Below are 13,399 nucleotides of genomic sequence, written 5' to 3' on the forward strand. Positions count from 1 at the left end.
ATATATATATATATATATATATATATATATATATATATATATTTGTAGCTTTAAGATTTTGATTTAAATTGATTTTGCAATCTGGTTTGCAGGAAACTGCCTTAAATGATGATGAAGAAGTGGTGAGTGGGTAAACATTTTATGATTGCTCTATTCAAGTTTCTTAGCCTCTTTGTTGGTTGATTTAAACTATGTATATAGTGTCATTGTTATAGTTGTTGTGAATTGTGGTAAAATTTTTGTGGATGTTTGAAAGTGTGCATTTTATTCAAAAAGATCCTTTGAAGATTTGTACTGTTATAGAAAGTTTTTGTAATAATTGTAGTTTATTATTTGAAACTTAGATTTTTAGTGGTTTTGATTCCATGTACTTTCATTGTTATAGTTATTGTGAATTGTGGTAAGAAAAATGAAAATAAGATTGTTAAAAATAAATATATTCATAAAATTAAAAATAAACATAATAATAGAACCCGTAGAACTTGAATAGAAAAAGGAACAACTTATAGGAATACAAATGTTGTTTCATGCTTTTATGATATGAAAAAGGATCAAACTTCAAGAAAAAGTAAAATTAAGCATTATGGTATTTCAAGTGATAGATATGTTTGAGTTGCAAAATAATTTAAATCTAACCCAAAGGACCCATACAGAGTAGTTGAGTACCTATAAGAGCTTGTTCCTTTTATTTTACAACAATTATCAAGACACATGATTGGAGGCAAATCGAAATTTACAAACTTTCGAAAAAAGTAGTAAGGCTTTGTCACCTATGGTGACAACAATAAAGGAAGAATCCTTAGAAAAGGAGATATTGGAAGTAAAGATATATGATGAAAGATGTATTTTATGTGTAAGGATTAAGGCACAATCTAATTAGCATTAGTCAACTATATGATAAAGGACTCAAGGTAACATTTCAACAAAATTCTTGCACTAGTTATAAAATTATTATTCTGAAATTGTTTTAAAAGGAATTAGGCATGACAAAATTTATTTGATTGATTTAGAAAATGCATCAAATAGGAACATTTTATGTTTAGTCGTAAAAGAAGAAAATTTATGGTTGTGACATAAGAGAGCTACTCATATTCATATACAACAATTAAATAAACTCATTTACAGAGACTTAGTAATTGGTCTACCAAATTAAAATTTTGAAAGATAAATTGTGTGATGCATCTTAAAAGGGTAAACAAGTGAAATCTTTTCATTCGAAAAATGTTATCTCTAGTTTAAAACCCTTAGAATTATTGCACATAGATTTATTTGGTCCTTTTAGGATAAAAAGTTTTGGTGGTAATTATTATGCTTTAGTTATTGTTGATGATTATTCAAGATATACTTGGACTTTCTTTCTTACTCTTAAAAGTGAAGCTTTCAAAGAATTTAAAAAGTTTGCAAATTTAGTTCAAAATGAAAAGGATTTGAAAATAAAAGCTATTAGAAGTGACTATGGAGGTGAATTTCAAAATGAATTGTTTGAAACTTTTTGTGAAGAACATGACATTTCTCATAATTTTTCTACACCTAGAACTCCTCAACAAAATGAAGTTAATGTAGTTGTAGAAAGAAAGAAAAAAATCCTTAGAGGAACTATGTTAAATGAATATAATGTTCCTAAGTAATTTTGGGTTGATACTATGAGTATTGCATGTTATGTATTGAATAAAATGCTTATTAGGCCTATTTTGAAACGTACTCCTTATGAACTTTTAAGAGTAGAAAACCAAATGTTTCACATTTTAGAATTTTTAGATGCAAATGTTTTGTTTTAAATAATGGAAAACAAAATTTTGGAAAATTTGAGTCCAAAGTTGATAAAGATATTTTTCTTGGATATTCTCTAACATGTAAAGCTTATAGAGTATTTAATTGAACAACTTTTGTAATAGAAGAATTTGTGTATGTTGTCTTTGATGAAATTGTGGACCTTGAGGCAAAACCTCTTGAGTCAGATGCTGGTAGACTTGCCGAAGACAACAAATGAAGCGAAGAATGATGACAATCCTCAAGATGAAAATCTAAACAAAATGTGGCAACAACCTAGAGGATTATCATTGGACAACATTATTGGAAACATATCTAAAAGGGTAAACACTAGAAGAAATATAGTTAATTATTGCATGAATGTTGTTTTGGTTTCACAAATAGAACCGAAAAATATTAAGGAAGCTCTCAAGATGAAAAGTAGTGTATATCAATGCAAGAAGAACTCCACCAATTGAAAGAAATCAAGTTTGGGAATTGATTCCTAGGAAAGACACTCATCCAGTAATTGAAATCAAACGGGTGTTCAGAAACAAACTGGATGAAGAGAGAAACATCATCAAGAATAAAGTTAGGCTTGTAGCACAAGAATACAGTAAAAAAGAAGGTATATATTATGATGAGACATATGCTCTAGTTGTCAAGTTAGAGGCAATACACCTACTCCTTGCTTACGCATCTATAATGAAATTTAAATTATTTCAGATGGATGTTAAAAGTGTTTTTTTAAATTGTTTTATCAAAGAAGATGTGTATGTTGAACAACCATCAAGTTTTGAAGATTTTAAATATCCTAATCACATCTATAAATTGAAGAAAGTAATGTATGGTTTAAAACAAGTACTTAGATCTTGGTATGAAAGGCTTAACAATTTTCGTTTAGAAAATGATTTTAATAGAGGAAAAGTTGATTCAACGTTATTCATTAAAAGAGTTGGAAAACATTTTCTGATTATTTAGGTATAGGTTGATGATATCATATTTGGTACATCTAATAAATCTTTGTGAGAATTTTGCTAAGACTATGTAGGGTGAATTTGAGATGTCGATGGTTTTTGAATTTCTAGTTGTCGGCAATGTCTCAAATTCACTCTACATAGTCTTAGCAAAATTCTCACAAAGAGATTTATTAGATGAACCAAATATGATATCATCAACGTATACTTGAATAATTAGAAAATGTTTTCTAACTCTTTTAATGAATAACGTTGAATCAACTTTTCCTCTATTAAAATCATTTTCTAAAAGAAAATTGACAAGCCTTTCATACCGAGATCTAGGTGTTTGTTTTAAACCATATAGTGCTTTCTTCAATTTATATTTGTGATTAGGATATTTAAAATCTTCAAAACCTGGTGATTGTTCAACATACACATCTTCTTTGATAAAACCATTTAGAAAAACACTTTTAACATCCATCTGAAATAATTTAAATTTCATTATAGATGCATAAGCAAGAAATAGGCGTATTGTCTCTAACCTGACAATTGGAGCATATGTCTCATCATAATCTATACTTTCTTCTTGACTGTATCCTTGTGTTACAAGCATAGGTTTATTCTTGGTAATGTTTCCATCTTCATTCAGTTTGTTTCTGAACATCCATTTGGTTCCTATTACTTGATGAATATTTTTCCTAGGAATCAATTCCCAAACTTGATTTCTTTTCAAACTGGTGGAGTTCTTCTTGCATTGCTATACACCACTTTTTATCTTGAAGAGCTTCCTTAATATTTTTTGGTTTTATCTGTGAAACAAAAACAACATTCATGCAATAATTAACTATATTTCTTCTAGTGTTTACCCTTTTAGATATGTTTCCAATAATGTTGTGCAATGATAATCCTCTAAGTTGTAGTCACATTTTGTTTAGATCTTCATCTTGAGGATTGTCATCATTCTTCGCTCCATATGTTGTCTTCGACAAGTCTACCTGCATCTGACTCAAGAGGTTTCATCAAAGGCAACATGCACAGATTCTTCTATTACGAAAGTTTTTCGATTAAATACTCTACAAGCTTTACTCGTTAAAGAATATCCAAGAAAAATATCTTCATCAACTTTGGACTCAAATTTTCCTAAATTGTTTTCCATTATTTAAAACAAAACAATTGCATCCAAAAATTCTCAAATGTGAAGCATTTGATTTTCTACTCTTAAAAAGTTCATAAGGAGTATGTTTCAAAATAGGCCTAATAAGCATTCTATTCAATATATAACATGCGATACTCACAACATCAACCCAAAATTACTTAGGAACATTATATTCATTTAACATTTTTCTAGTAAGTTCCTCTAAAGATCTATTATTTCTTTCTACAACTCCATTTTGTTGAAGAGTTTTAGGTGCAGAAAAATTATGAGAAATGTCATGTTCTTCACAAAAAAGTTTCAAACAATTCATTTTGAAATTCACCTCCATGGTCACTTCTAATAGCTTTTATTTTCAAATCCTTTTCATTTTGAACTAAATTTGCAAACTTTTTAAATTCTCTAAAAGCTTCACTTTTAAGAGTAAGAAAGAAAGTCCAAGTATATCTTCAATAATCATCAACAATAACTAAAGCATAATAATTACCACCAAAACTTTTTATCCTAGAAGGACCAAATAAATCCATGTGCAATTTTTTGAATGAAAAGATTTCCCTTGTTTACTCTTTTGACATGCATCACACAATTTATCTTTAACAAATTTTAGTTTTGGTAGACCAATTACTAAGTATCTAGAAATGAGTTTATTCAATTGTTACATATGAATATGAGTAGTTCTCTTATGCCATAACCATGAATTTGCTTCTTTTATGACTAAAAATGAAATGTTTCTATTTGATGCATTTTCTAAATCAATCAAATGAATATTGTTATGCCTAATACCTTTTAAAGCAATTTTAGAAGAATCATTTTTATAAATAGTGCAAGAATTTTGTTCAAAGGTTATCTTGAGTCCTTTATCGCATAGTTGACTAATGCTAATTAGATTGTGTCTTAATCCTTTAACATAAAGCACATATTTGATCATCAAGGTATCTTTACTTCCAATATCTCTTTTTCCAAGGATTCTTCCTTTATTGTTGTCACCTATGGTGACAAAGCCTTGCAACTTTTTTCTAGAAGTTTGTAAATTTTGTTTTGTCTCCGGTCATGTGTTTTGAGCATCCACTGTCAAGAGACCACATGAACTTCCTTGATTTTGATAATTCCTGCAAAATAAAAAGAACAAGCTTTTTAGATATCCAACTACTCTATATGGGTTCTTTGGGTTAGAATAAAATTATTTTGCAACCCAAGCATATCTACCACTAGAAATACCATAATGTTTTCATTTGTTTGAAATATTGACCCTTTTTCATACCATAAAAGCATGATACAACATTTGTGTTTTTATAAGTTGTTTCTTTTTCTATCCAAGTTCTACAGATTTTATTATTATATTTATTTTTAATTTTAGGAACATATTTATTTTTAACAACCTTATTTTCATTTTTCTTACTACATTCTCTTAAGGTTGTGTTATCTAGTAGTTTCTTATGATTCACATAAGATGCACATTCATTACTACTAATATACTTACTTTTTTCATAAAATAAAATTTTATTTTTCAAATTTTTATTCTCTTCATGAATATTTTTCAAAATCTGATTTTAGATTTTTATTTTCTTCAGAAATATTTTCAACATTTAATTTTAAATTTTTATTTTTTTTCAAAATTGAATTTAAATTTTTTAAAATCTTTTTTCAATTTCTTATAAGCTTTATCTAATTTTTCAGATTCTATTATTAGAGCATCATAAGTTTCATACAATTCATCTTCACCATATTGACTATAACTATCAGAATAACTATATATACTTACTTGGCTAGCAGTGTCGTCGTCTGCCATCAAACAGATGTTTGTTTCTTCATCAGATTCGCTCAAATCAGAAATTGTTTCATTGTCATTGTCACATGCGATGTCGACCTTGTTTTTCTTGATGTTTTTCTTTTCTTTCTTTTTTTCACTCTTCTTTTGATTTGGACAATCAGCTTTTAAGTGTCATTTTTTTTGCCGTTGTAACATTTGATGAAGATCTTCTTTTTTTTCATATTTAAAAAATTTCAACAAAAACCAAGACCAAATAATTATACATTTTGAATATTGATTATTCTGTTTATAAAATTTTTCATTTAAATTATAATATTATTAATCATAAGATTCACATATTTATTTTAAATGCTTAATTAATAACTTTTATACACCTAATGATTACATATCACCATCATGAAATATTTATTTTTTCATTTAATATTAAAAATATATAACTTTGTAATTTAAATTTATTCGGATTATGAGAGTTGACCCGTTTCACTCCATTATTATTATTACAAATTTATACAGGATAAACCAAACCAAACTAACAATCTCAAAAACTCAACCGAACCTACACTTTTTCTTGCAAGTCCTTCGTATACAAGACCGGTCCCGCTTTACCATTTATAAGTTCAATCTTTATAAAGAAGCAGTTAAAAGTTATTATTTTAATCAACCACCTTTAATTAAATAAGCTAAAAATTAACATGCTTTTTTTATCAAACGCATGTGACCTTTTGATAAAAACAAATTATTGTACGAAGCAATTGACCTAACCAATGTGCTAACAGCCACTGGGACCGAAACAAAGGACCACACAAATTCCCAAACACGGGTCAAACGTTGCAAACTCGCATATTATACAGCAGCCAACGTGGAACCAAATACATGTTTAATCACTAATGAGTTTAGCCCTTTCCTTTTCCTCTTACCACCCACCTCCATCTCTCTTCTAATGGCTTGCTGCCCCCTCATCATTTCTATTCTTTTCTCTACTCAAAAAAATTTTTTAATCAATAACATAGTATTTTTTTACTAGCTCACTTAATTATAATTTTTTAAATAAAAAATTATAGTTTTTTAATTTAAATTTAAATAAACTTTATTTTCAGAATGATATAAAGACAATTCAAAATAATAAAAAAAATTAAAATATTTTTTAGAATTTCATAAAATAATAAATTAATAAAATAAAGTGGAATCAAATTCTAAAACATTTTCTAATCAATAACATAGTATTATAGTCTCACTCGTTCCGTTTTATCACGGATTGCTCATTTAGTAAACTAATTTAATTCGATTTATTTACTAGTGAAACAAAAAAAATTGAATTTAATTCAACTCACCACAAATTGATAGGTTAAACGGATTGATTTATTAACTCACTTAATTATAATTTTATAAAAATAAAAAATTTCAACTTTTTTGTAATTTAAATTTAAATAAATTTTACTCTCAAAATGATGTCAAGACAATTCAAAATAATAAAAAAAATACAATACAATCTACTTATAATGAGTCAAATAGTATTTTTTAGAAATTAATAAAATAAAAATAAGTGAGTTAGTGAATCAACTCAACCCACCTCATCACAGATTCACAATCCGAATAAATTAAATTTAAATAAGTTAGATTAAAAATTAACCTACGTCAAAATATATATTTTTTTTAAACTTAACCCGATTCAAATCATACCGACTCGGATTATTACACACACAATTTGTTTTGAGATAAAAGTAACTTCTTCTGATACATAGAATGATTGAAACAGCGCAGAGAAGCTTACACATCTACCTTCAGTTCCTAAAATTCTGAAAGAATGATAAAAAAAAAAAACAAAAGATTTTTATTGTAACATACCTAGTAAACCCTTCGGTTTGATATTTACATAACATTAACAAATGAAATAAAAATCTAAGGTACATGAGTGATTTAGAAGAAAAAAAAAGGAAGTTCAAGAAATTAATAAACACAATGATCAAGATGCCAAGCAAGCTTCCCAGAAGAGCCTGTTCTTTTCCATCTCATCCACAAACTCGTGGCCTGAATCGAAAGAAACATGGGACTTCATGTGTTCTTCTTCCATGTCATCATCTTCACAGTATGACATTCCATAAACACCACTTTTCTCATCCTCCCTCATCTTGGCAATCTCATCGTCATGGTCATCATTCTCTTCCTCGTCGAACACAGCACCGGATCCTTCGTAGTTGCAGGATAAAGCATCATCATTATCATCATCACCATATGCTCTGGTCATTTCACAAGCAAAGATGGGATCATCTTCAGAATCACCGGAGGCTTCAAAACAAAAGTAAGAAAAGAAATCCAAAGGCTCCTTCCTCTCCATGGCGACCCAGTAAGAAAAGGAGGCTTCTTTCTCTGCTTTATCGTTCTGATATTGATGAGATGAGATCCTAAGAAAAAGGGCATCTCACATAGGAAGAAAAGGTGGGGTCTTTAGATTGACACTTTTGGTGACAGAGAGTGGCCAATTTTTGCAACGTCTGCCTCTCCAAAATGGGACTTGTCATAATTGAAAGGGGAAGGTGGTGCCTTAAATTAAATAAGCTTGTGTGTGAAATCGTGTTGTGATGGTCTTCTAGAAGCACAGTAACTGAGTAAATTAATGCATGCCGCATGCCCAAAAGCAATAGAAGATGATAAGGATTTATTTTTTCACTAAACACTGATATTTTTGACAACTCTTTTTTAACAATTTTTTGATAACAGAATATTTGTTATTATTTTATTAATTTATTTAAATTTATATTTAAAAAAATATTTGAAACGAACGAATCATAAACTGTCATGTATATGTTGTAAAAAAATTGTCAAAAAAGAATTGTTAAAAGTTTTTTTTCTTTTCTTTCCTTTTGTTTTTTTGTACCCACTTCTAGAACAGTAGTACTCTATGATTAAATGTCAAACCAGACTTATCTTTATTATGTTCATGGAGATGATTTAATTTAGTTGGGTGGTTAAAAGAGACCGCTCATATTCTAGAAGCTTGTTTTCATTTGTTGGTTTTGTTATGTCCTAGGTGTCCGCTATACTAATGAAAACGACCTAATAATATGTTTTTAAACTATTTCCTATATACTAAATTTATATTATGTATAAAATTACCAACAGTGCTAAATCTACATGGACAAAACATATTAAGATCAACAATTAAATATATAAGAAGAAAATTTCAGAAATTAATTTGAATTAATGGTTAGTTTTCGTTGATAATCCCACAAAAACTAAATTAAGTGATAATTAAGTTACATTGAAGTTAAGTAAAAGTGAAATCTGATCTAAGTTAAATATAAGAAATATTAAATCATAAACAAAATGTTAACTGAAAATTAATTTGGACACTCAAATTAATCTAAAGGCCTCTTTATAATTGGAGGATTATATAATGATAATTGAGTAATAAAATTTATGGGGGTTTAAGAGACTTTCCCACTTATGTCAGTAATAAGAGCCTTTTAGTGTGTGTTTGCTAAATCTAGTGCTTTTAGCTGTTTTCTTCACTTTTTGTGATTAGTTTGCGAAATTTCTGATAGAAAAAGTATACATATATTTTTTTTTTTTAAAAAAAATATTCTCTTAATTGATTCAAGTGGTAGGTTAACAAACCGAGTTACATGTATGAAAGAATAAAAAACTAAACTTGTTCATTTTTTTTCTCATTTAATTGGACAAAAATATAATAATATGCATATTTTTGTTGCAGTAAAAGTAAAGTTTTATAAGTTAGATAACTATGTTAGATATATAATTTCTAATAGTTTGTTGGTGATTAAGAATAATATTGTATATATTTTATTTACATGTAAAGTAAAAATGAAGTAATACATAAGAATAAACTCTTGATAAATTTTCTAATTACTAAAATAGACTTTGTATTAGATATACGTATTAGAAAGCCAAGTACTTAGAAGAACATGGTTTTGTTTAAATTAATAGGAAAGAAATGATCCTTAGGATAAATGTTAGGTTGATTACATGATGAGATGTAAAAGTTTGTGGAGTTTCGTGTTGGATGTGTAAAGCAAAGTTATGGGCTGCACGAAACGTACGACAGAAAGGTAGAAAATTTTTGGGATACTTCTCTAAGGTCTTTTTTGTCTTATTTATATATTACTTATAAAATAATGGTAGGATAATACATATTATAAAAGTAAAATACTATAGAAAAAGTGAATTTTAGGAAAAATAAAATAAAAAGTAAAAAAAAAAATACAATACTAAATGAATGTAAATAATTTATCTACATCAAAGATTATTTGTGATAATAGAATACAAAGGAAGACCTAAAAGATAGAGAAAAACAAAAATAACACATCAACTGTGATATCTCAATATATAGAAAGTATATATAATATACATTAGTGATTATAATACTACAAAGCAGTTAAAGGTTACAAGTAAAACATTTAGCTTACAGTCATCCTATCTAAGCTAAGTGACAATGTCATCTCAATCCAAGACTTGCTCTAGGGACACCTCCTTTACTTCTGCTCACATTCAAGTGGATGATCATTGCAAAAGGAAAACACTACACAAGCAAGACACAAAACACAAAGCAAGGGTGAGATAATTATATAAAAGCATACAATAAATAGCACACACATACAAGAGTTAACTTCAAACAAAGCAAGATAAATCATTCATCCTAACATGTTGCATACTAGACTTTACTCGTCCGGACATAGAATTATAGTCGAGCTATGGCGGGTCATGCATTCGTGGTGGCTTATAATACTTGGCCATTGGCTCTCACCCTACCACACTTACGAGGTTAGTCTGTTCCGAGCCTTGAGGCATACTGGAAGCCCCCAAGACTAAGACCTTTTCCTACTCCTCACGACATAGTTCAATCCTCTCTGTGTGAGAAGAAGAACCATTGGAGTTTCAGGATGACCCCAAGACTGAGCTCTTACTTTTATTCTAAACAACTTGGGATCTCACCGAGAGATCCTACTTGAAACATACTTCCCTTACTTGATAACCACATACCTTTCAAGCCATAGTAACCATCCATAGTATAACACAATACACTCTTAAGCATGCTTCACAAACCAAACAAAATTCAACATAGTACTACACCAAACAAAATAAAAGAAAGTGGACTAGACTCGGCACTTCACGCAAAGCGCACACACTCGCATAGCGAGACTAGGCGCTTCTCGCCCTTCTCGCATAGCGCACCACACTCGCCTTACAAATTACTTCACAGGGATGACAAACTTTAGGTCACTCGCATAGCGCACCCAAGTCGTTATGCGAGTGCCTAGATAAAGACCAACCCCTAAACCTTCTCGCTTTGTTCCTAACTCGTTTTTCAAATTAAAATGGCAGTGGCTCTAAGCCACCACCAGTCGCAAAGCGACAGGATTCGCTAAGCGAATCCACCAAGCAGAGAGCACACCCTCTAGTCATTCGCAGAACACACCAGCTCACATAGTGAATGAGCAAACAAAGAGCACCCCCTTGTAAGGACTCGTTGTGCGAAAACATTCGCTTAGTGAGTCTGCATAATATGCAGAACGTAGTTTCTGCAGAATTACGCAACTCACACCCTGCCTACCAATTCTAACCATTTTATCCAACTTCTAAGACCTCTAATTCGTGATTTAAACTTTGTTAAACTTGTCTAAATGATTTTTAACATTCCTACAATAATTCTAAAGTGACCAAGACTCAATTCACCCTCTAGAACACCAAAATCAACAACTCAATGACCCAAGCTCAATCCTACAACTTTTAACACGTTTTTAGACCAATTTTATGTTCCTAACTAGGCACATTGGACCTATCTAAATTTTCCCAGCCCTCCACAAACACTCTAAACCTCATTTGCCCGAAACCACTACCTCCCTTCCCTTAAACTGACCTAAAACACTACCCAGTACTTGATTTCCCATCTAAACAATACTATGACAGAATTTCCATCCCCAAGCAATCCCTACATGTCCAATTTACAGCAGCTAAGTTCATCAAACTCACTACCTAAACTATCATTCACAGTTTCATCATTTGCACATATCAGTTCATGTCATCCAATTAACTTAAAATCCAAAATACAGTCCAAAACAACACAATAGTCCAGAATTCAACATGCATACATTTACAAAGCAGATTCAACCAATAAATTCAAAGAAAAATAACTAGTTCCCCTTACCTTAGGGTCGAACAACACAACTCAAGGAGATGCCCTAACAGTATCTCACGCTAGAAAGAGACCTAACAGGACCTTACAACCACTAGATTGGCTATGTAAACAGCTTTTAAAGTTCAAAATTTTGCAGAGAATGGAAAAAGGAAAGCGAAAGGAACATGCAACCAGAAGAGGTTGCATGCCCAAGTTCAAGAACAGCAAATAAACTGGTCAGAAAGACTTACCCGTCTAGGACCCAAAACTGATCGGTTTGTTTTGAAGGTCTCTACGCCTCGGTCACCTGGGCACCACCTAATCGGAAATCTAATGGTTCAGTGAGTGTGAATGTTAGAGAAAAGACAGAGCAAAACTTGAAGAATGTAGTTCTAGAGAGATGATATGTTGAAGCTACTGAATCAGGATATATTTTAAAAATCCTTTTATGTTGAAAAACAAATATCTAGTCTCATTAGAATAATACACATGTCCATTCTTTTAACCCATTTTCCAGGTTCTCAGAGCAACTCATAAACCAACATCTAAGAAGGAATTTAGGAGGTAATATATAAAGAGAAAGTGCTTCAAAGAAGTCAAGAAGATTTGCATATTAAGAGTTCTTACAAAAAGTATTACTAAACAAAAAGACAAGGAAAGAAATATAAAAATAAAATAAAAAAAGTTTAGAGATGGTAGAAGCTAAACTCAAAGAGTTTAAAAGAAAGATTAAAGAATATAATTAATTTAAAAAATAAAGGGGAGAAATTTTGTTTTAGATGTTGAAATATTCTATACATTTCTAAAATATTACATATCAAGCAGCTTTGCTTCATTGTTAAATATTTCACCCCAAATTATTTTCACATAAACAAAAATGATAATGTAAATAAAAGCTTTTTTTAATTTCATAGTTTTGGACCTTTCAAATTCACGTTAACTTGTTAAAAAAAAAATATTAACATCCCAATATAACAAGTATAAGACTTTCTTAGATTGGATACAGATTTGAAGAGTTAAAAATGATGGATTTGAAGGAAAATAAAAGTAAAAATGAAATTGCTTGAATTTAAAAAACAAAAAATAGTAAAAAGAATAAAAAGATGAGAAGATAGTTTGTAAAAATTTATAAATAATTTGATGATTAAAAAATATTTTAACAGACAAAATTTGTAAATCACTAAATTACTTTTTCTGTGAAAATTATTATTTACTTAAAATGATAAATTGTTTTTCACCTTTGTCTAACTAACTTGTTCATTTATTAAAAAAAATATATGTTTTCTGAAAAAAAAGAGTATATTCGGTAGCATTTCTGATAAAGAAAATTCAATTGCATTTATCTATTTAACTCAAAAATTATATTATAAAATAAACTTATGAAAATGACTAAATTCTTTTAACTTGTCTTAAACATTTTTAATGTGTAATTTCTGGCTGTCCCAATTTTTCAACGAAATGAGCAAATACTGCAACGTGTTTTACGTGGTTGAATCGAGATAAAGATGAAAGCAACATGTTTTTGTAATGCATCTTTGCACGCGTCTTCTTTGACTCAACGTTTTTAATTACAATTACAACTCTACCCTTTTCTAAAGTCATTTCGACGTGAGTTTTTTCTAAAACAAAATTGT

General features: G+C 29.5%; 1 protein-coding gene across 1 annotated transcript; it reads right to left on the reverse strand.

The window, feature by feature from the left end:
* Nucleotides 1-7,595: 7,595 nt before the first annotated feature.
* On the reverse strand, nucleotides 7,596-7,967 carry LOC106770439. Its single transcript, XM_014656249.1, has one exon. It carries the CDS (start codon nucleotides 7,965-7,967, stop codon nucleotides 7,596-7,598), a length of 372 nt encoding a protein of 123 aa, XP_014511735.1.
* Nucleotides 7,968-13,399: the final 5,432 nt, after the last annotated feature.

Source organism: Vigna radiata, chromosome 8, assembly GCF_000741045.1.
Source record: "Vigna radiata var. radiata cultivar VC1973A chromosome 8, Vradiata_ver6, whole genome shotgun sequence".
Classification (NCBI taxonomy): domain Eukaryota; kingdom Viridiplantae; phylum Streptophyta; class Magnoliopsida; order Fabales; family Fabaceae; genus Vigna; species Vigna radiata.

Bases quoted from the DNA above. Each gene is read 5' to 3' on its own strand.
- LOC106770439 (XM_014656249.1), bottom strand. From the start codon at position 7,967: ATGGAGAGGAAGGAGCCTTTGGATTTCTTTTCTTACTTTTGTTTTGAA.